The 23426-nt window shown below is 37.2% G+C and overlaps 3 protein-coding genes across 6 annotated transcripts; 1 reads left to right on the top strand and 2 right to left on the bottom strand.

The window, feature by feature from the left end:
* The first annotated feature begins 4828 nt into the window (after nt 1-4828).
* Nucleotides 4829-11188, top strand: LOC142536784 (centromere/kinetochore protein zw10 homolog). Its single transcript, XM_075642123.1, has 14 exons — nt 4829-5492; nt 5889-6026; nt 6146-6319; nt 6464-6631; nt 7838-8071; nt 8143-8289; nt 8475-8567; nt 8681-8776; nt 9721-9849; nt 9970-10047; nt 10153-10311; nt 10396-10546; nt 10641-10723; nt 10974-11188. The coding sequence occupies exons 1-14, from the start codon at nt 4944-4946 to the stop codon at nt 11061-11063; spliced, it is 2289 nt and encodes a 762-aa protein (XP_075498238.1). The 5' UTR covers nt 4829-4943; the 3' UTR covers nt 11064-11188.
* A 596-nt stretch (nt 11189-11784) lies between these two features.
* On the bottom strand, nt 11785-16100 carry LOC142536785 (protein disulfide isomerase-like 2-3). The gene is made up of 9 exons (XM_075642124.1): nt 15906-16100; nt 15231-15389; nt 14617-14730; nt 14046-14203; nt 13682-13781; nt 12719-12895; nt 12482-12627; nt 12222-12368; nt 11785-12120 (listed from the first exon to the last, which is right to left on the bottom strand). The coding sequence occupies exons 1-9, from the start codon at nt 16083-16085 to the stop codon at nt 11964-11966; spliced, it is 1338 nt and encodes a 445-aa protein (XP_075498239.1). The 5' UTR covers nt 16086-16100; the 3' UTR covers nt 11785-11963.
* A 1167-nt stretch (nt 16101-17267) lies between these two features.
* LOC142536782 (uncharacterized) lies at nt 17268-23191 on the bottom strand. 4 transcript variants are annotated; one of them, XM_075642120.1, is made up of 10 exons: nt 22952-23191; nt 22774-22871; nt 21286-21427; nt 20897-21193; nt 20661-20808; nt 19445-20410; nt 19069-19307; nt 18914-18987; nt 17977-18085; nt 17268-17742 (listed from the first exon to the last, which is right to left on the bottom strand). In XM_075642120.1, the coding sequence occupies exons 2-10, from the start codon at nt 22830-22832 to the stop codon at nt 17698-17700; spliced, it is 2079 nt and encodes a 692-aa protein (XP_075498235.1). In that variant the 5' UTR covers nt 22833-22871; nt 22952-23191; the 3' UTR covers nt 17268-17697. The 4 variants fall into 4 exon arrangements, with proteins under 4 accessions (XP_075498235.1, XP_075498234.1, XP_075498236.1 ...); XM_075642119.1 differs by having other exon boundaries at nt 22967-23191; XM_075642121.1 differs by lacking the exon at nt 22952-23191 and adding an exon at nt 22448-22514.
* Nucleotides 23192-23426: the final 235 nt, after the last annotated feature.

Raw genomic sequence — 23426 nt, 5'->3', positions numbered from 1 at the left:
CTGATTCTTGGACTAGAGTTTCTCGAGGAACATAAACCTTGGAAACGTCTAGAGTATGAAATGGAGTTTATGACAGAAGATAAGATGTGGAAAATCCAATGAACACAAGTTCATTCTCCATATACATTCCAGTGGGAATGTTGTATGAACAATATAAGGCAGAATACTTTGCTGCTTATATTGATTCAGGTGCTGGAATCTGTACAGCAAAAAGAGGTGTTTTTCCAAATAATTTGGAAGAAGAGTTACCAAAGATTGCTGGAAGAAATTTTTCCAGAAGAATCTTAATCTTATGTAAAGGGATTAACGTGACAGAAATCATGATTGGCGGTGCTGGACAAACACCTTGGTACAAGGTAAAGACACCACCAATTTATTTTCATGATACATGAGCTGACATATTGTTAGGAAATAATTTCCTACAGATGTTCAAGTCCTATACTCAAGAAAATGAGACTAGAAGATTAGTGTTCACAACACCATGTGATCACAAAATATAGTCCAGAGACTAAGAGAGGCATTTTACAGAAAATTGTCAATCCAGTTTCGCAGTAAGCGTGGTGATTCAGGACAACTTCTGAACCCAAAAATGAAGGATTATAGACGGTTTGGAGAAACAATGCTCCAGTTAAGAGCAGATCAAGTACTCCTACCAGAAGATATAGAATGCCTTAAGATAACTCTACAAACAAATGAAGTAGAGTTTGAATCTAAGGTATCATTGGAAGATGTCAAGAAAAGGATCAAAGAAAATTACAACGAAGATCCATTGGCATGGTGGGACAGAAATCAACTCAAAGCTTGCCTTAAAATTAAGGAAGGCAAAGAGTATGAATTTGTCCGTTGCAAGCCTATCCCAATGAATATCATTGATCAAAAGGATATGCAGATTATAATCAGGGAACATTTGGACCTTGGTTTAATCAAAGCAGGTATGTCACCATATAGTAGTCCAGGTTTCCTAGTAAGAAATCATGGTGAGATAAAAAGAGGTAAACCCAGATTAGTTATTAACTATCAAGAAATTAATAAAATTCTGGAGCTTGATGGGTATTTATACCAAGCAGAGAATATCTAATTAGTTGCATACGCAATGCAAATATATTATCTAAATTTGATTGTAAGTCCGGATTTTATCAGATTCGGATGGAGGAAGGAAGCAAGAAATTCACAGCTTTCTCCACACCTCAAGGACATTATATCTGGGAAGTATTGCCAATGAGATTGGCTAATTCACCGCAGATATTTCAAAAAAAAATGGATAATCTTTTTAAAGATTATTTTAAATTTATGTTTGTTTACATTGACGATGTTTTAATAGCATCCAAAGATATGAATGAACATGTTAAGCATTTGGAGATTTTCTCTAATGTTTGCAAGAAAGAAGGACTGGTTTTATCTGAAAAGAAAGCAGTCATTGCTACAAGAAAGATTGAATTCATCGGAATTGAAATCGATGAGTCGGGAATAATTCTGCAAGAACACATAGTGGAAAATGTGCATAATTTTCCAGAAAATCACAAAGACAAGAAGCAACTTCATAGTTTCTTAGGAGTTGTTAATTTTGCTGTGATGTTTATCAAAAACCTAGCAAAACACAGGAAGGTGTTCAGTCCATTATTGAAAAAAGATGCAAGATTTATATGGACAAAAGAACACACAGAAGGACTTATCCATTTAAAGAAGGTTTGTAAAAATCTTCCAAAAATGGCTATTCCTCAAGACGAAGATGATCTGGTATTGTATACCAATGCCAGTGATCATTGGTGGGCAGCAGTTCTTATTAAGCTCACATCAGATGGAGAACAACCATGCAGATATTGCAGTGGGTTTTTCTCAGACGCAGAAGCAATCAGATGACATATTAACGATAAGGAATTTTATGCAGTAAAAAGGGCTTTTGAAAAATGACCATTATTTTTACTTGCAAAGAAATTTACTTTGAAAGTTGATAATACACAGGTGAAAGCTTTCTTAAGGAATAGAATTGAGTCTAAACCGGAGAAGGCTGGATTATTAAGATGGCAGACACTATGTCAGAATTATATTTTTGATATTATGATAATAAAATCTCATGAAAATACTATTGCAGATTTTTTAACAAGAGATGGACAGCGGTGATATCAATGCCATCATCAAGATGCAGAGGCATTTGAGGGAACACATTGAAATGCTTCAAAACGAGTTTAACAAGCTAGTCGTAAACGCAGAAGTTGCGGGAAGACTACAACAAGCCGTTAAGAGAGTTGTCTCTGATCGAATTACAGGATGTTTACAGGCTTATACTCAGTTATGGTCTGTGACGCAAAGGCCTATCCTCCAAGGCATTGAGAAGCCATTGGTTTCCCAAATGGAGAGTTTTCGAGTACAGGACTTTATACCTGTAGCGGGGGATTCAAATACCCCTTGCACAATTGTTAAGTCGGGATCATCACCAGATGAGTCGGCTGAAACAAGAATTGAGACTCATGATCCTTATCTTGAGTCTTCAAGTCAACCCTTCACCTCGGGGATTGAAGAAGGAGAGATCAACCTTAGGTCTCGTATTGACAAAGGCAAATTTAAGGTTGATACTAACGAAGCAACAATTTCTCCATTTCAGGTTTATCAACAGAATTTGGAGAAATTAAAAATAAAAATTGGCATTAACCCAGCTACCAACATGGTTGATGTTTCAGGAAAATATCCCAGTGTATGGATGAAACCAAATTCATATCCAAAGGAGGTTAAAGCATGATATGAATTCGGGGCTCTTGCCTCAGTTTATACTACATCACCCAGCTTTCCGTTCAAATTTTATAATCATTCAGTGAACGGATCATTCTTGTTAAATACCTTTACAGGAAAAACAACAAGTTTTGCAGAAGATTTATTCGAGAAAAAGAGAAATCTTTTGTGGAACAACAAGTTGCCGGCCAGTAAAGAGACTCGCCGAAAATTCTGTAATATGGCACATATAGGAAGATGGTCAGAAAACATCTGCCTTGAATGCCAGAACCAGAAGGAACCTGAATTCGGTAAAGGATTCAAATCGAGATCTGATCGAAACACTTTACCGACACAAGCACAAGTGGGGATGGACCACCTTCACGTTTTCCTCGAGGACAACGAAAACCAAAGATTCCTCGACAAAATTAAAGGTGTACATGTGATCAACCCACCAGCAAAAAGAAAACCCACCATGTGAGTGGAAGGACAAGGAGCACCAATAATGGGTGGAAAATGACAAAGATCATTGAATACCTAATTTAAAAAAGGAATCCAATGAATAAAAGCAAGACAACTGGTCCCGAAATTTTCATCTATAAATAATAACAGATTGGAACCAGTACAACACACCAAGAAAGAAACCTAAAGAAAATGTATTTTACATATCTGAAGGTTTTAAAAAGAAAACTCAAGTATGAAAGGAAAGAGCTAAAAGCCCTCAGATCATTAGCTCAAACGTTCCAAGAAAAAGGGGACGAAATTACAGCTGATCTTTTCCAAACGCATTCCTACTGGCAGTGCAGGTGAAATAAAAGAATGGGAAAAGTTGATGTCTAGATTAATAATCTAGAAAAAGACATTGCAGGAAAGGACCACTCAACTACTATATGGTCCCCAAGCAAGCTGTAAAGGCTTATGAAGATTTGAAGTCCGAGTTTCAAATCCGAAGGAAGCCTTCTATAAATAAGCAGGCAGAAGGAAGATGAAGACATCACTCAACCTCTTCGTTTTTCTTCTAAAACATTTGTAATATTTTCAAGTTTATGTGTGTAGTGAGTTCAGCTACTGTGAGTAGCTAAACAAGTTTCTCCTACTCTACAGGATGTTTCAATGTATTAATAAATGTTTGTGTTTGAATAAAGAGATCTTTGCTCTTAGCCCCTATCGTGTATTATTTTCAAAATTTTATCTTTTATTGTACATCCTAAGGTAGGAAACGAATTAGGGTTGTGCCAAGTACTGCTGAAGGAATCTCCGTCGTTAACCATCGATTGCGATCGCGTGGTTGGAATGTGAGGAGCAGTTTGTAAAATACGATGGATATAACCCGGTGTCACTCTCGTCAAAAAAATAAAAGATTTAATTATTTTACGGAAGCATGATGGTCGATCCTTTCGGTTGGCTAGAATCCGTTACTTGAACGAAACTAGATCTTGTGGAATCATATTGAATATTTGACGATACATTCCGTACCTTTCTAAAAAACCAATCCTTGTTTACCAACCACACATTATCTAACCAAATCAAATTCTCTCTCGATACGTTCCTCAAAAAATCCGATTCGTGCGGATTCTTCCCCCAACTAACGAAGGGATCTTGGCGGAATTTCCACATATGAAATTGAGCACAATTTTGCAAAGAAAGAGCCCACTTGTTTCTCGAGAAGAGATGAGAAACATGCTCATTTGATTGAATAGTTGACCCAGCCCTTTGTTGTTTGAATAAACCCTCCACTTCAATTGGTATTTTTTCACGAAAAGCAGACATGAGATAAGAAATCCAGTGTTTCACTAAGATTTCGAATAGCGGTCCCGAATTCAAGTTGATTCTATTTCGCCTCTTCCTCAGAGAAAGACTATCAAACAATTCCCAATCATGGTCCTTGCGGATGGGATCATCCATATAATATATAAAAATAAACTCCAGATATTTGATATCTTTCTCTTTGAATAAGATTTCAATTCCAGCGATGGTTTCATTAGATATCTTACAACTAGAATCCCTCTTTTTTCCAATCCAGTTACTCCACCACCGCTAACCGTAGTTAAAATGGATTTTAAAAGAGATTACTGTATTTAAAAAAAGCAGAGGTCAAAAATTTAAAAGAAGAAGGTGAGAAGGCCATTAACTTAAATGGCCCACACGCCGGCGGTGGACTCCTCCCTTCATTCGCGAGCGGCGGAAGGGAGATTCATTGTAATGTGAAAATAATTGAACGCATTTGGACTCTTGTGATGGATGTTCTATACAACACCATCGACGTCCGTGATCTTTTATCATCATCGGACTCCCCGAATTCCCCCATTTCGGCGCCTGATCTCCGCCTCCTCATCTCCAGGCTTGATGCGCACTCACTCAGAATCAAATCTACGGTTCAAGCTTACCTCCTCTCCCACCAGGCTGACTTTGCCTCCCTCTTCTCCCAGTGCTCGGACGTCGTTTCAAGGTCCGAGAATCTCTCTTCTCAAGTGATTACCCTGCTCAATCTTATATCTGATCAGCCAATTGAGTCCGATGTGGGGAAGATTATCGGAGAGATAGTGGAGAAGAGGCGAGAATTGGTGGAAAAGCGGGAAAGTTTGGAGCTTGTTGGGGTTGTTTTGGAATTAGACCAAAAGTTAGGTGTTGTTAGGAATAATGTCGAGAGTGGTAGGGTGGTTGAAGCTGCGGAGGGGTTAAAGGAGTTGAAACTGTTGCTCGGGGTGAGTAGAAACGATGTCGTCGAAGGTGAGCCCTTGGTGTATGGGATTCTCAGGAAGCACTGGACTGACTGTTTTGAAGAGGTAAAAGTTTCGTCCCTTTCTTTTTCAATAAAATGGATTTTTAGTATGAATGAACTGAAGCCTTACGATCGCAACTACAAATTCTTCCGTTGAAGTTTGCAGTTATTCAGAGAATATGTGGACTTTGTCAAGGCAATCCAAATTAGATATTGAAAGAGTCTATGTGATGGGTGATTGTTCTGTCACGGCCTTAATTCTGACTTGATTGAGATTCTCTTATTACTAAGTGGATTGAGTGTGGTGCTTAATGAGTAGGTGCTGTACTTGTCTTTCCACATATTTGCTAGTTTTATAATTTGATGGAATTTTAGTGCAGATATTGGGACCATTGTGAGTAACACATAGTAATTACTGAATTATATAGATTGTTCTTTATGGGAATTGATTTGAATGTAGATTCAAGATCTGATTTCGAGGTTTGTGGAGAATGCTGTGAGATTTGAGCAGGAAGGTAACACAGTTCATATTAAGAGTCGGGCATCTGTGAATGGGATTGATGAGCTCGAGCTTTATACTATAGTAGAGGCGATGGATGTGAGTTTACTTTTAATTGTGTTCTAATTCAAACCTCGTTTAGATTCTGGAAGCATTGTCAGTTTCCTTTCTAATTGACATTTATTGGAGATGTTTCAGCATGCAAGTTGTTTTTGTAGGCAGCTGACATTCTGGATTATGGCCTCGCAAAGGTTGCAGATTTGATTATTAAACATACTATCACTCCTGTAGTGAGTGCCAGGGCTACTCCTTCATCAATAGAAGATACAGATCAAGACTTGGACCGAATCCCGGAGGCAGTACTGAAAATCGTCCCTTCTTCTAATCCTGAGGCACGTTCGCTACTTTTGTAGTCATGATTAATGTTTACAGATATTATGGAAATCTATTTTACTGGCAGACTTCATTGAAAGGAATATCTGCTAATAGTTTTGAAACTCACTTTTGTTGTGTGCATCCATACAATCTTCATTCAGTCACTGAGAACCAAGGTGGATGGTGAAACTATGTACTCTAACATTGTCCAAATCCTTAAATTCATCAACAAATTCTTGTGCTTTCAAAATGGTTCTTGGATGCGCTCTTTTGGAAGATTGACCTGGCCAAGGATGTCCGATCAGATAATTTCAAATTTCCTTTCCAAGGTTTGTTATAAATATTCTGGATATTTTTGTTGTAGAGAAGTTAGTTGTTTGGAGGAATTGCGAGGGACGGGGCACGATAAGCTGAAAATCTCTTTATCCTTCTGGAAGTGCCAATCACAAGCTTAAGTCAAGGAAGAATGAACTTTCTAAATTTTTTAAAACACTCATTACATCAAACGGCTAGCAATTAATTTCGTATTAGCAGAAAAAACCCGCCTGATTTCTAAAAATTGCTAAGACCCTTTCCGAGGGGATTGAATTGAGGACAAAAGGCAAGATAATTGTTTTCAACATCATGGCAGTTTTAGCATGAAAAGTTATGAAGTTGATATTTGTTCCTGAATGGTGAGAGGATTTGTTTTTATTAGGAATTAGATACCTACTTATCATCATTACTAGTGATGTTTACTTGTTTTTATCTGACACTGTTATCCTTTTTAGTAACATAGTCAATCTTTGAAGGAGAATAGTTTCAATATCGTGCTCTAAGTGATAGAATAGTTGTGCAGGTCACAGTGTTCAAGTATAAGAAGTCTTTAAGTTGATATTTTTTGCTGGAGTGCCAAGGGCCGGTCATTTATTTCCCCAAGTTATTTGATTTACTTTCTTTGTGTATTTCTATTTCTTTTGGAATGAGATTCCTCTTTTATTACCATTACCTGTATTATGTGCTGGTTTGTAATGCCAATACTTTCAGTTTCAATATCATTCTCAATCTCTGCATGGGGTTATCTACTTCACAACCAGCCAACCGTAGAATTGTAATGTCGATGCAGTTCACTACACACTGATAATTTATGTTTATGTGTCCTGGATTGTCTGCTTCATAACCAACCACCATTAGAATTATACCATCGATGTGGTTGTCTACTCGTTACAATAAGACACTTTGTTTGAATCGACAAAGACTGAAGATGGCCTTAAGTTATCAACCAGACGTGATTGCTATCTTGTTGGAAAGAAAAGTCCAAACATGTTTTGATATCATCACACTTTACCTTAATTTAACTGTGTTCCTTTGCTAATACTGTGATGTATGTTGTAGCTGCTAGAATTAATCTATCCATGCTAGGCTAGTAAAGTTTGAATCTGTTTGTGCTTATGTAATTTCGTTTCATCTAAAATAAAACAACCATTTTCTCTTTGAGCGCTATTAATTTCAGACACTCTATAAGCATGTTACCTTCCGACATTTCTCGAGTTCAGGTTGTACCAGATGATCCCTCCAATCTGGGCGAGTTTCAAGAGATTATGAAACTTACAACTGGTTTTGAGTCAGCTTTAAAGGAACTTCTGTTCATTTCTCCATCTGATGTCAAAGACGAGAAGCTGAGCAAATTTACCAACAATATTGAGGTCCACTTTGCATCAAGAAAAAAAGTTCAGATTTTGGCCAAGGCTAGGAACATGCTTTTGCAATCTACTTTCAGCCTTTCTCAAGTGAGTTCACAATTGAAATCTTTCTTGCTCTCCATCTTGTTCCCTCACTCAGCTAGCTTATTTCCCTTCAGGACTATATAACAAAAATATCAGGGTTGAACAAGGAAGAAATTGTTGGGGCTTTCAGTAATCATGTTGTGTTACTGTTCTCATCTGAGAAATGTATGGTGTCGGAAGCAGCTAAAGAACTAATGGATCTTGTGCACCAAACACTTAAGGTCAGCTTCATGCAAGAAAATATTAGATCAACTAGGCTTTTGTGTGTGTGTGTGTGTGTGTGTGGTTTCTTTTCTCACTTGGGACCTGACCCTGGTATCTAGTTTTGGCATTATTTGATTTTTCTACGCAGACACTCACACGCATAAGCTGAAACACGTGATTGTGATTTAGATTTGTTATGCAGAATGTTTGCTTGTTACCTCCAAAAGTGGGTTTGGAATTTTATCAGACTGCTAGAAATGCTCTGGTTCTTTATGAAGCTATCGTTCCAGTGAAGGTTGGTGCACAAGGCGTTTTTGTACTTCTTGTTTGCTATATTTTATTACGTTGTGCTATTCCATCATTGAAAATTAACAGCAAATTTTTTTTTTTTGGGTGGGATTTCTGAAGCTCGAAAGGCAGCTTGATTCCATAAACCAGGCTGCTGTTCTCATTCACAATGATTGTCTTTACCTATCTCAGGAGATTCTTGGACTTGCTTTCGAGGTATGCATCAATGTTCTTCTGTAATTATGTTTCTTTAATATTACTGATGTGATGAACCAAATATCAGAATGCTGAATGGTATAAATAAGAGATTGACTCTTTTGTGTCTTTAAATTTATTCTTGTCATGTCAGAGATGAAATGTATCATGTTATAGCTAGTTGTTAAAGGCACAGCAAGTTGCAAACCTGCAGCATTTTTTAAGATGAGGTGCCATAGCCTTGGATGCTTCTTGTGTCTGGTTCAACTATTTTTTGTTATCGTGGGATCTCCAAATTGAAATAAAGGGTGCGATAAATTATTCCAAACTTCTCACTTCACTTTTGGCTTAATTAGTTGTTTTTGTTTCTATAGTAACATAAACTGTCTTCACGTTTTGAAATGCCTTCACAATAATCATTTTCGATCAGAAGATTGACAGGCAAATTGCATTGAGTTCTCTTGTGAAAACTTAAAAAAAACATGAAACCCCCTATGTATGATCAATGGTCTTTTGAACACGTGTTTTTAAAAATCAACCTTAAAACTCTTAGCGAATTGGGCAAATTTTTGAGATTTTAAAAACTATTAGGTTTTAAAATATCATTGATTTTCTATAATGTATAATGGGTTTTTTTTGGGTTTTCAGAGGGTCTAAATGCTATTTGCCTGAAGATTGGCATTTGATGTATTGGAATTATGATAAGATTTCATGCTTGCTGTTAATTAATTTGCAAGGAGTTCCACTGCGATCTTTTTTGTTGGTGGCAACCAAAATCTAGTTTCCAAGTTCTATTCCTTAATGAAATACCTTTGCTTGGTTGATGATTAAAAAATTAAAGTAGTTTGGAAATTGCTGAATATAACTAGTTGAACGGCATGGCATCAGGATTCTTTATTATTTTGAGTTAGAATTTTATATTTGTGTAATATACAGTCACCTCTTGTCTTACTCTAATTATGCAGTATCGTCCATACTTTCCTAGTTCTGTGAAGGAAGTTGCTGTATTTGTTGATTTGGCTCCAAGATTTCAACTTTTGGCGGAAGATGTTTTACAGAGACAAATTCAAGTTGTTATGCATAACTTAAAGCAGGTCAGCTGTCAAAAACATTAAAATTGCATAGATATTTATTTATTAGCTTGGTTGTGTGCATATTTGCAATGGTAGACTTTTTTTTAATCTGCTTAGTCTGCAACTTCGTGGATGTTCTAGGCTATTGATGGAGCTAATGGATTCCATAATACACACCAGATGAAACAATTTGAGTCTGCCAAGTTTTGTATTGACCAGGTATAATCAAGAGTTGATGGTTCTTCTATCCCCTGGTTATCTTTCTTTTCTTTTTGCTTCCTGTTTAAAGTTACAAGGATGAGATGTTACCTGATACTTTATCAGGTTTCTTTCATAATTGAGAAAGTACACATCATCTGGGAACCTCTGATGCTTCCTTCAGTTTATGAAAAAAGTATGATTATGATTCTAAAGGCGGTCTTTTTGAAGATTGCTAAAGAGATACTCCTTCTAGATGATATGGCAGCAGAAGAAACATTGCAGGTGCAAAAAATAATAGTTTGTGGAAACTTTAGTTGCCAGGTGTTATATAAGTTAATGTTTCTTCTCTCCCCTTCTTTAACACAGCTTCAGGGATTGATCCATTTGCTGTTTGAGCATCTTTCATCTTTACTGGAGTCCTTACTGGCTGTTGACCAAAGAGGGAAGTCACTTGAGTCCCAAAGAGACAACCTTGATGATTTTGTACTCTCTGTGCGGAAGTTGCGGAAATTGGCAGGTATCATTTTGCTATTTTAATCTTTCACTCTTAGGAATAGTTGATGATCTTTTGCTCAGGGACCTTATTTGTACGATGTATCCAATTTCATTAGAACTTTTGGACATGCCTTTGAAGTCAATTACCATGGCTTGGGAGAGTGGTGAATTAGCTGATTGCAGTTTCACGGTATCAGAGGTATGAAAAGTTTAAGAGGTGCATGTACATATCTTTAGAATTTCCCGATTACGGCAATCTTCAGAAATAGAAATCTCTACCATGTAAAATTAGAGGTTTTACAGGTAGGAAATTGTGACAATGAAATGAACAACGAATGTAAATCGATTTAATTTTGGGGGAAATTGATGAAGTAGCATCCTGTCTCCTTTTGTATGTGAAGAATCATGTCGACAACTCATTGTCATTGACCAGCTCTTCTCAATTGCAGGTGGAAGATTTCATTAGAGCCATCTTTACAGATTCACCGTTGAGAAAAGAATGCTTATTCCGAATCGAAAATTCAAATGTCAGAGTATAGGGACACAATAGAAAAGGTTCTGTATATGTATACGTAGCTGTAGCAAACAAATATATGAGTTTTACCAGGCTTCGTACAGCAGTCGAATCTGAGTGCTAATTAGCGTGAGTCGTGACTCCTCTATTTCTTTGCTTTTGCTCAAGTACAATTTGTTAGATGAGTTACTATTAGATTATTGCTTTGACAAAGTGAGGCACAGTTTTCCACACAGAATAAGGTAAAACCATGATCCATTTTCAGGAAGTTTTAGACCTGTTTTTTCTCTTACGTTTAGAAAGAATTTGTGGGGTTGGATTAGGTGTGGACTGTGGAGGCTGTGATCGACTAATCTGAACTCTATTGGTCTGTAGCTTACCGTTTTGTTAATTGTTTTATAATTAATGGTCAGAAAGTGCTTGATTTGACTCTGAACATAAAATGGTGAAACGCATGGATAAACCCTCGACTTCTTGGTTGCTTAACATGGGACGTCGGATGGAATGAGGCTGATGGTATTGTATTACTTAGTTCTACTTATTAATGCGAGGAAAAGTTGCGTTTGTATCACCGAAAATATGTCTAAATTACACGGGCGGGCCTCCCAAGGCTACAGCTTTGCTAGAGTTGGAAAACCATACAAGTTTGCTGAACAAAGGTTATTCGTAACTACCAGATTCTAATATTTGGTTTAGCTAATACGCTGTCTGTGTGTGTCCCCATATATATATTGTGGTCGAGTTGCTTTGGAAGGGAGTCCAGGGACCTACCCTTTTTTAGAGGAAAAAGTGTTCTATAACTGAAGCTTGCCAAGTTTTAATGGCAATTCGCGGACTGACTCACAGCAAGTGCACATTACATCTCACATCACCAAGCAGCTTTTTATCAAAATCGTACTTCCTCTGTATGCAGTGAGCACTGTATTTAATCCTCAGTTCCCATCAGTTCTTCGAGGGAGAATTCATCTTCTTCAATCACTTCCACATCTTTGCCATCCCATGCTTCAGTCTTCACAATCGTCGGGTCACCTTGCATAGGTAGATTGCCCTTTCCACCACGTCCCGCTTCTTTGACAAACTCTCTGAGAAAATGAAAGAACATAAACCCAATGCACAGGAGCGAGGAAATAAACGGGGGGGGGGGGGGGGGGGGGGGGGGGATTTAGATTCAACAAATGCTTACATAATATGGTCAGGCTCGAATGCACTTTTCAGTGGAGCATATACTTTCTTCTTTAGATTCAGGGCTACCATAGCTGGATATCCGTAGCCACCAACTCCAACATGCTTCTCAAGATCTGGCTGCTGACCGGAAGCAGCCCAAACATAACTGCAGCATCGGTGAAAACGCTAGTCTTGGTTAAGTTTGCAATAAGCTACAAGTTTTAGATATACTTTTCATGCATTCTTCCATAAACATAGAAAGGTATTTTTTTTTCTTGCCTGTAAGGGTTCTTTCTAAATTTCTCTGCGACTGACAACAAAAGATCAAGGTACTTATTTCTACCCTCAGCTTTGGAATCCAGTATGTCAGGTAGGAAGGCAACAAAGCAAATGGCAGCCGAGCCACATTTCTCTTCCATAACATCCTAAAGAGGATAATACTGAAGTTCTTTGAGTAGCATGAACCGCAAAAGAGTGCAAAAAAGGAAAATGTTTAGGGACAAAAAGATATATAACCAGACTAATCAATTCAGTCACTTCAGGAGGAGCAGCATTTGCTTCCAGCTGCTCCAAGGCAAATGATTCAATTGCTGGGGCTGATCTTGCACCTTCGTATGGGAAGGGGCTGTCTTTGTCAGCACCAAACACCAAGATTGTTGGGAATCCTTGTACGTTATATCTGCCCATCAAAGACTGGACCCTCTTATGGGTTAGAGATGTGCTGCTTAATGACTTGTAACATTAAAGTGCAAGTCAAAATTGAGTTGTCTTTATCATAGTCCCTATATTACAAGGATCGACGATGCATAACGAATGAGCACAAATGTACAACAGTACAAGTACATTGACAGCAGTGATGATTAAGGATAACCAGCTTCAGTGTTTCACTAACTTATAGTTGATATTAATGATATACAATGCAAACCATAACATTCAAGTGCCAGCCAGATATTAAATTCATTGATGCCAAATGGATTGGTGGGCTTAACGATGTATTTCACAGGCACGTGTAATGTTTGATATGACTTGAATTCATATGTGAACTAATTTCAAATGCTACAGGTTAAGGAGTGAATGTATAAAAATTCATTTTCTACTTGTTATTTTGATTGCATGTGCTTGTCATGTTCAATGATTTATGCTTCTAGCTTTTAATTGCTGCTTCTTGTAATTTGATATAGATAGAGATCTTGAACTACAATACTGAAATTACGATCACCCCGGTCAATTTTCCAAAATCCAAACCTTTGGATAGATAATCTACTAATCACAAATTCCAGATTTTGAAAAAGTAAAACCTAGATATACTCGATGGCCAATATAGGGAGCGGAGCATAATCAACAACATTGCGATTATCTTTAACCTAAATACGGAAAGGCACATGCGGCAATCAACAACGTTGTGATTATCTTTAACTTAAATATTTAAAAGAATACGAGGCAAACAATATCACTTTTGAGTAGCGTCTTGAAACTTACCTTATCTGCATCACAGTCCACATGACCCAATTTCACCTGGGCCTTGAGATTCCTGGCTGCTTTCTTCCACTCGGGAGCAAGCTTCTTGCAGTGTCCGCACCTCATTGTAAGAGAATGGATAAAAAGCCAAGAAGTTTTAACTCAAAATATTCATAACAGTACAATAATAATTAACTTTGACCACAAGGGTGAGAAACATCAGTATAAAAACAACTGATTCGTAAAATAAATGACAAGGAACATACTCCAATATGATACAGCACATAGCTATAGCAATTTAGTTTATTGCCCAGTCAAGCGTGTACTGTAATGGCAGGCATTCCACATAGCCAATCAACCTACCAACTTAAATGGATTGACTTACCAAGGGGCAAAGAACTCCACAATCCATAGTTCTTTGCTTTTAAGTACCAATTCGTCAAAATTACGCGAATTCAGTTCGACTGACTCACTGGGCTCTGACTTTTGACTTGATCCCCCTGTTGACTTCCCATCCAGGCGTTCCTTCAAAAGCGCTTTGATCTGTATTAAAATAGAATATCACAAAACCTTGACAAAAATTATATGCTTATCTTGCAAATTTAGTTCAAATAGCAGGTGGCCGTGGAGGAGAAAAAAAGATGCATGATATTTTCCCTATGGATTCTTCCATGCTGATAGCATTATACTGCTTCAGAGTGGCGAGATGGACGATTACTATACCAATGTTTCAGCATCTTCTTTTATCGGACCTAGTTAGGTTGGTGTTTTATTTGCTATTGAAGAGCTTGTAGTCTTTAATTGATGCGGTGGATTGTGGATCGCTCATCCACTGGCTTTGTAAACTATGTTTTAATTATTATAATAAGTTGATAGTTTCCGATCAAAAATAAAAATATTAAATTAAATACGAAAATTAATAATAAAATCATGAGTAGTTACAAGAGTCACTTTACCTGCTGCAGTGCAAATTCCGCAATGGACTTGACATCCCGAGCTCCTTGGTAATCTACAGGGGGTTTCCCAGGGGCAAAGACCTTTATAGTTGGAAAACCTCTAATTCCATATTCCTTCAGAACATGGAAAGGATGAAAGATCGCAACATCAGAGAAAACCAGGCTAATTTATGTTGATTTAGTGAGATCACGATATAGTAATCAGCAATCAAGGGAGAAAATTAACATAGCTAGCAGAAAATAACTCAGGTAAAAACCTAGAGAAACAAAACAAAAGAAGTTTCATAGAGACAAAAACGGCAACAAAATCGTGTAGCTTATTCGGCCAGAACCGTCATGAGTCAGATAGCAAGTTGGAAAATAACAAAATTTGGTCTCCATTGCTTCATAGCCTAGCACTACAAAGATGATTGGCATGGTTTGGAAGTAACATGACATATTTTACCTGACGCACAAATTGTGAAATTGACATGCTCCTTAATAGACGGAATACTCAACTTTTTCTATTTTTAAAAATTAACCTTTGCTGACAAGGAGAAATATAGTTCCTCGTTAGCTGAAGTTCTTCAAATAAGCCACTAGCATAAAGACCATCACACTCAACAAGAAGGTACCTGAGCAAGTGACTTGTGAGCATCGGCATCCAGAGCGGCCACAGTTGCTACACCTTTCAGGACACTAGCCGCCTTCTCCCAAGTTGGTGTCAATTGTTGACAATGACCACACCAAGGTGCGAAGAACTCAACCAAGACAATACGATTTGAATTTACAACCTGCATTACATTTATACCAAGAATTTGTGAAAGTTTAAAACACGAGGTCGCTGGTCGAGACTCCACGTGATAGAAAAACTGAATAAAAAGACCTAAAAATGGGATTTTGAAGGGTCTGAGCAAAAATCAACAACAAATCGTAAATGTGATGAAAAAATGACAAGCAATTGACTGATCAAATTATCCGCGATTTCGGATCAAACCGCTTGTCAACCTTTGGTTCTGAAACGGTAAAGAATTTCAAGCAAATTGTTCCACAGGAATTTAAAATCCTTCAATCTCTCATATGATCCGTCATTTTAATCACATTTCGTCGAAAAGAACCACAAATGAAGAATTCCAAAATCCATCACAAAACCCTTCACTCTGAAGTCCAAACTCCTTAATTCCATCGACATAAACGAATTCCCCCCAAAATACAGAATTCGACTAAGCTGTCAGTCATATCATCACAATATCACGCACACACAATTCCGGACACACCAAAGCACGCGTGAACCAGAGCATACTCTAGACCTTGGATTGGAAATTGTTTGGGTTCAACTGAAGAACGGGGGACGAAGGGCCGTACAATCCATAAACGCCATTGACAATCAGCTCTACTACAGAAAACAGTAACAACCGAATCAAGAGCGATTTATGCATTGTATTTGTTGGCTTGCTTCTGTTGGTAGCTCCCAAATGAAATTGGGACATGATTTCGGCTGTGTTAATTTTAGTTCTCTGGCTACGTGTGTTGCGCCAATGGGGAAAAGACACGTCATCTTCCAATTTTGATGATTTTTGCAGGTCTAATAGTATTTTGACCATTTCATTGAAATGTCTTCCGATTTTTAGAAAATTGCATTTAAATCTTATTAGTCTTTTTTGGGGGTAAATCACATCGGCCAGCATAGTATGAAACAATTATATTTTAATAAAAATAATTACAATATGCAAATTAATATGACTTTTATTGTCTTTTTGTAGTTATAAAGATATAGTTTCCCTTAAATGCTAAAAAATAAAAGAGTTTAAAACAAGAGTATGTCTCTTGTGAGACGATCTCACGAATTTTTATCTATGAGACGGGTCATTCCTACCGATATTCACAATAAAAAGTAATACCCTTAACATAAAAAATAATATTTTTTCATGGATGACTCAAATACGAGATTCATCTCACAAAATACGACTCGTGAGACCGTCTCACACAAATTTTTACCTTAAAACAAAAAGTGGACCTAGAACATAGAATGAAGGACATAAAATTGTATTTGAATTCAAGGATTTGAAGTTAAAAAATTTAAACACATAATAACAAATTTATTGATTTTTTTAAAGAAATTAATTTACAATGAATTTGAGATTTACAACTAGTTATTACCTTTGTCACATATACAAATTCATCTCAACATGAATTTATTTCAAATTTTTTCTTCAAATACTCCTCTAAATATATAGATGTCAAAATAATAGGTCAACCCAAGCCGTCTAATGGTAGATGGTAAGGGATCGAATCCGACTCGACCATCAAATCACACAAAATTGACTATGTCCGCCAAGCCAATCACCCTAAAATAGACAGGCTGGCGGATAAACGTGCCTCACTAGCTTGCATTTCTACTGAAATCCAAATCCAAATCCAAATCCAAATTCAAATCCTCTAACCACAATACTTAAAAAGAAAATGGAAAATCCAAACTACATTCTAAATATATATATATATTTACGGTGTAAATACCACCTTAATATTAAGTGCTAACTAATTTTAACGTGATGATATGCTTTTCTATTTGATACATTTAAGATACTACACAGAGATATCTCCAACAGTAATAATTTAAATACATATACAAGACAATGAACACACTTCAAGAAAGATAATTACACAGTAACTGAACAGCCAACCAATAATATATATTTATTCATAACTGCATCCATCTACAGTACAAGTACAAGGAAGTCCTAAATAGAAATGTCACTACTGTTAATTTAAATACATATACATGATAATGAATACACATCAGTAAAAATGATTGCACAGTAACTGCCTGTGAGAGGAATGAAGAGAGAAGCCTACAGTTATCTTGAAATTTCTACTCCCGGTCAGAAAAAACCTTGACAACGACACCGGGAATTGAGAAGCTGAATGGTGAAAATAAAAAGGTATTACCTTTATGTAATCTACTATGTACTCATCGCTAAAAGACTACAGAAATTATCCACTCTTTGATCTCTGGGGAGCAGCCACTAATATGTACAGATGATACTAGCCGGTGTAAATGTTTGTTTATCCCTTTAAAAACCTTCGTGTGAGTCAATTAAACTACTTGGACTTCATTTTGTGATTAGTAGCTTTCCAACCTCTAGGCTGTAAAAAAAAACCAGAGTGAAAATTGATGTCAGATAGCCCAACGTCTACTTGGTCATTCGAATGGAGATAGGCGTCAGCTAAAAATATTTGGAGGAGCATCGTCCATCAGATGAAAATCAAGCAGGGTGCTTGCATGCCAACATAAAAGTTTTTTGGTGGGGTGTGTTGAGTGACTAACCCCTCCAGTGAAACAAGTATGAAAAAATGATGGCATTTCACGGAACCACTTACAATTGTTTGAGCTTCAGAAGTCCATTGGTTGGGACATTTTTCTTCACACTGTGCTTTTATGGAAGCATGTGGCAATTTTTGGATGAATTCCATGCTATGATTATAGATGCTGTTATAAAATCCATTTGAGACAAGTTCAAAATGGAAGGTTATTGATAAAGATCCAAAAAGAGTAGAAATAAATCCAGGAACGGAAAAGATATGTACACAAGTTAATCTGCATAAAGAGAAATAACAAATCAGCTGTAAGCTACCCTAAAAGCTCAAGCTATTTCGACTCAACTCACCTATAAAAATAATCAAACACCAACAAAGAAGAAGTTATTGTAGCAATAGAGATTCATTAATCGTACACGGGAAAACTTTCTCCACATGACTTTAAGATGACATGTGTACTTTTTCATAATAACTTCTTTGCTGTTGTATAACAATGCACTAAAAAACACAAGTATCCGGATTAAGACAAATCCATTCAACTACATCATTTACGGTGTCTAAAGCCAAGTCAAACTTTCAAGGTGATTTACGCCCCTCCCACGTATGGCTAGAATGCCTAGTACATGATACTTATAGGCTCCTTTGGGGAATACTTGCTTTATTTTAAGCTTCTCCCCCCCACACGCCACTATCTCAATGGTGTTTCAGCTTTTATTTTGACCAAGAGAATGAGCCATAAGAACGAACCACTCTCCACATTAGTCATTCATTCACATCACCTTTTGACACAAAGTTAAGATGACACTTTGCTGTGCCATCATAATTATCAACATTTGTTGCTGTCTTTGGATGGACTATTATAGGATCTAAAACTGGTAAGTGTATCCACCTTCCACGACATTCGTAACTTCCAGAAGGCCATTAAGGTACTGTCCACAAACTGCGCAACCAACTTGTTTATAACTGGAAATAGCTGATAGCCAATACACTGAAATCATACCTTAGGCGATGTCTGTTGCATATAGTGAAGAAGGCCACTAAACCGTTGAGAATACTTCGCAGAGCACGAAAAATCTGAAATGAAAAAATAGATGATTAAGCAAACATACATGTGACTGTAATTAGCTGGTGAAATTTTACAATAAACATTGAAACCTGGGAGAAAAGGTCATTCCAGAGAGAACTGAACATTGAAACCTCATATGAGCTAACTGTTGACTCAACACCTCTACTAAACTGAAAGATGCTGCTCACAAACAGCCATAGATCGCCAACCATTTCATACATACATGTACATAACACCGTCAAAAGGCTACAGAATCCAAGAACCAGCCGAAATGGAGTGTAAAGTATTTCCCCCAAAATCCAGAAAATAGGGTATAGAATAGATGTTGCTGCAATCAATACAGTGCATAAAAAATAAGTAATACAATATATAAAACATAAGATATCAAACATAATCAGACACTGCATCCAAAAGGAATATTCATGACATGTTTGTCTCAAGAGTCAAGTCAGTCGGTTTACTTACCAACAGTCCATAGCATCACTACGAGATACCATATTGGAAGCAGTAGAATATCTATAATATCACCTATCATTGTGAAAGAAGACTCAACAACCATCCAAGTTATGGAGAAGGTACTCTCCGCCAGTTCTACAAACACACTCCAGAGAGGAAGGAATAAATCCAAGAACTCAGAAAAAGGTCCAGTCATTGGTTCTGTGAAAACAGAAAGAAATGACCGTACAGCTCGCATAACCATTAGAAACCACTTAACGGCCTTCTGAAAATTATGAAAAAATAACATTGTTCCCAAGTACTTAATTCTTGAAATCATTTCCCATGTTTCAATCCAATCAAAAAGAGGTCCAAACAAATGAGATGCTGTTGTTTTAAGCAGAGGCACATTTTTGTACAAATCGTAGAATCCAATTAGGACAGTGACAATTGAGATCAGCACATAAAAAGCTCTAGCCAAAGGGCACATCCATGGCCGATAAAGATGGCAAAAAACTGGGTAAGACTGAAGAAAGAGTACCCAAGTTGGAAGTCCTGATTCAAGTAGAGTAAGTAACCGCAAATCCGACATAATTATCTCCTTTAGCTTGAAAGGGAGATCATGATCATTGAACCGAAGCAAAATCAACACATCCCTGTAAATGGTAGGCCCGTTAATCTCTTCATGGTCACTTTCATCAGATGTCTGGGAGTATATCTCCACAGTTTCAGCATCTGCTTCTTCAGAATATATATTGTACTCAGTGTCAAAAAGGATGGACTTCATTACTTTCCTTCGTTTGTAAGGGCCATCGGGAGGAGGAGGTGTACGAAATCTGTTGGTGCTATTGTCTGTTGTTGCTGGATAAACGCTGAAACTGCTACTTAAACTGCAGGGAGATTCATCCCCAGCACACCTAATATCACCACTACTGCCATCAATATCAGCCTTGGTAGTCCTTGGAAAACTTTCTTGAGCATCGTGGAAAACCTCCTCTGCAACAACCTTGAATTCAGTAAAACTTAAAAAGATAATGTGCAATCCAGAAAAAATTAAAAGTTATGTGAAATACAAAGCCATGACTGAGCAGTCAAATCACAATATGCAATCTATAATTATACAGAAGCCAAAGCAAGATCCTTTTCAGCTTACTGTAATAGTGCACGGGTATCTCAACCTGAAGTTTTCTATATTAAGAACAAAGTGAACAAAGAAAATGGAAAATTCTCTTTAAGAAAAGCGTACCAGATGCAGCATCCAAATAATCATTCAACAGAATCTGTTCACTCCTTGTTCCCTGGAACCACGAAGATACGCATTTCACAGCTTGTGCTATACTGTCAAATTCCCATCTTCTCATCATTTTAGCCTCTATGGCAAGTGATGTATCAGTCTGAACAAAACACGCCACAATATTAAAACTAAAAATGTACACTACAAGGCAAGAACTACACATATGAATCACTGAGATCACTGACTACCTGTAGCTCATTCAGATAATTTATACCACGTATATCACTCCACGAAACCTCAAATACAATAAAGCCATACAAGGTTCTATGCAACTTGCTGTTCGCTATCAAAGAGTTCCTCAGCTTCTTTACAGGTAACATAGCTCTCTTCTGTGATTGTGTCATGGTATTAATCAATGAGAACCACCTTTTGAAGTTCCGCGACTTTCCTGTGTTTGATGTGGAAGAAGTCTGCGACTCTAAAAGTTCTCCAGTCATTTTTTTCTCCTTCCTCCCACTAGTGTTTGCAAAGGGTGACAGTCTGGACTGAACAATATCCAAACAAACTACTTTTATAATTGTATATGATAAAAGTTTAAAATTAAATCTTTCTCAAAACAGACAGATGTTTCAGAAACCTTGGTGACCATCAACTGCCACAAATGTGTTGGCTTTGAAGCAAGGTCTTTCAACCAAGGTCGGTTGTCCACCAAAATATACAGTTTTCTGCTTTCAGGGGCCAGAAATAAGCTGAGATGTGAAAGGTAGGACTGCAAATCCCTGAGAACAAGTTGTAGCTGGCAATCAAACTTAAAATACATCATAGAAAATTATCTCTAAGTGCTTGAAGACATGGAATGATTCACAAAAAAAAAAGATTTCTATCGTCATATATAATTAAACAATATAATTCACGAAAAATATTCCAGCATGCTGAACTATATGGAAATGGGCATGTGCAGGGAAAACAGAGAAAATATGCTCAGCATGAAATTCAGATAGCACACACATTTATCCACTAAAACCGGAATTGGATCAAGATGCCAATCCGTCCCGAGGAAAAAAACAGATAACATTAATCAGACTTCCATAACCTCCTGGTACTTTATTTTTCCTAATCCAAGTTCGGTAAGCTTTAGCATCGAGGGCAGATTGTTTCCAAGAAATGGAAAATCTTTCCACTATAACATGATCCCGGAAACTGTCTCGTAGCATATAAAACCCCTGAACATGTGGCCCCTGTAATATGACCCAATACCAACCTAATTTCCCAAAATCTTTTGCCACTCTTAAGCAGATAGAAATTAAAGGTTTCATCCAAGAAATTGCTCCAAAACTAACAAATGATCTTAGATTGAGTAGCTTAGAAAAATTTGCATTCTCATCTCTTGTCATGACTTCACTCATTTACTTGTTAACAACGGGGTTGGTTTCGTTACTTTATCTCAGAGAAAGCTATCCAAATGAGTGTTTCTAAATTTTACCATTCAAAGTCATTCCTTGTGACATCTATCTAAGTGTAAAATCACGACCTAAGATCGTCCTGCAATAGGGCCTGTATCTCTCATTACTCTTCTCACAAAATCGAGCATACTGGAGAGGAAACATGGATACAACTTTAATAGGTCGACACCGAACAGACTCCTGTGCACTCGTCTGTTTGCATGTTTTGCTGACAATATGCAAAACCTATATAATCCATAAAGCTTCGTGATCTAATATTTTAAAGAGCAATTAAAATGAGAGCAATTGTCCACTCCTCAGTAAAACCTATCTGCAACCATGTCAACGCTTCAGTACCACTGCAAATGTCAACAAAAGTCTGTTTGCAAAACCTATCTACAAGCATGTCCACTCCTCAGTACCTCTGCAAATGTCAACAAAACTCTTCCGGCGAGGCATTACACAACAACTTACAAGGTCAAGCATCAAATCATTCCACCTACCGCAACTTAAGCATCACGAAAAAATAATCTCATAAACAAGCACAGGTGTTAGCGCCGACGATACAGAGAATTTTGTATGTTTCGCCGTCAACGGAGAAAGCAACTTCCATTCACACACAAAGACGTTGACAACCAAAGCATCCGACACCAAAGAAAACATAAAATAAACAAAAAACCTACCCAATTTGTAGATTAGTCAACGGAAAGATGCAGCGGCCGTTATCGTCGTCCTTCTCCATCAAAATGACACCTTAATCCCAGCTTCTCTCTCAATTTTCCTGCAGCCACAGTTCCATCAAGTGAATTACATTTCGAACAAATTCAACAAAAATGAAAAATTCCAACCAAAAAATCACACCAAATGCATGAATACCCGAGGAAACGTGCTATGATTGAAACTTATCATCGGAATTCCATGAAAATTGCTGGATGCACATTCCAGAAAACAGAAACCACCGCCAAACGTCATTAAACAAATCAAAAATCGGAGCACGCGTATTGATCAGAGCGTGCATTAATATTCATTCAGATAAAGAAAAATAAATACAGGCAAAAAGATGTATGTATAGAACCAATCATAGACACGTCCACTCTGTGAGATTGTGTGTGACGGTGACGTGTGCGCTTCCACGATTGGGATATACATGAGCACATCTTCTGTGATATCGTTTTTCACGGATCTTTACGGGTCAATCTATTAATATTAACAATAAAAAATAATAATTTAGTATAAAAAGTAATATTTTTTTATAAATGACGCAAATAAAATATTTGTCTCACAAATACAACCCATAAACCGCCCTACACAAATTAAGTTTTTGTCTATATATATA

This window comes from Primulina tabacum, chromosome 2 (genome assembly GCF_025594145.1).
Source record: "Primulina tabacum isolate GXHZ01 chromosome 2, ASM2559414v2, whole genome shotgun sequence".
NCBI classification, from domain to species: domain Eukaryota; kingdom Viridiplantae; phylum Streptophyta; class Magnoliopsida; order Lamiales; family Gesneriaceae; genus Primulina; species Primulina tabacum.
This window is presented reverse-complemented; position numbering and strand designations above follow the sequence as displayed.

Bases quoted from the DNA above. Each gene is read 5' to 3' on its own strand.
- LOC142536784 (XM_075642123.1), top strand. From the start codon at position 4,944: ATGGATGTTCTATACAACACCATCGACGTCCGTGATCTTTTATCATCA. The intron at 8,777-9,720 runs GTATGCATCAAT...CTAATTATGCAG, and splicing joins TTCTTGGACTTGCTTTCGAG to TATCGTCCATACTTTCCTAG. The intron at 9,850-9,969 runs GTCAGCTGTCAA...TGGATGTTCTAG, and splicing joins TTATGCATAACTTAAAGCAG to GCTATTGATGGAGCTAATGG.
- LOC142536785 (XM_075642124.1), bottom strand. From the start codon at position 16,085: ATGTCCCAATTTCATTTGGGAGCTACCAACAGAAGCAAGCCAACAAAT. The intron at 12,896-13,681 runs GTAAGTTTCAAG...AAGAGGGTCCAG, and splicing joins TGGACTGTGATGCAGATAAG to TCTTTGATGGGCAGATATAA. The intron at 12,369-12,481 runs GCAAGAAAAAAA...CCGATGCTGCAG, and splicing joins TTTAGAAAGAACCCTTACAG to TTATGTTTGGGCTGCTTCCG.
- LOC142536782 (XM_075642120.1), bottom strand. From the start codon at position 22,832: ATGGAGAAGGACGACGATAACGGCCGCTGCATCTTTCCGTTGACTAAT. The intron at 21,194-21,285 runs GTTTCTGAAACA...GATATTGTTCAG, and splicing joins GGCAGTTGATGGTCACCAAG to TCCAGACTGTCACCCTTTGC. The intron at 19,308-19,444 runs GTAAGTAAACCG...TATTGATTGCAG, and splicing joins AGTGATGCTATGGACTGTTG to CAACATCTATTCTATACCCT.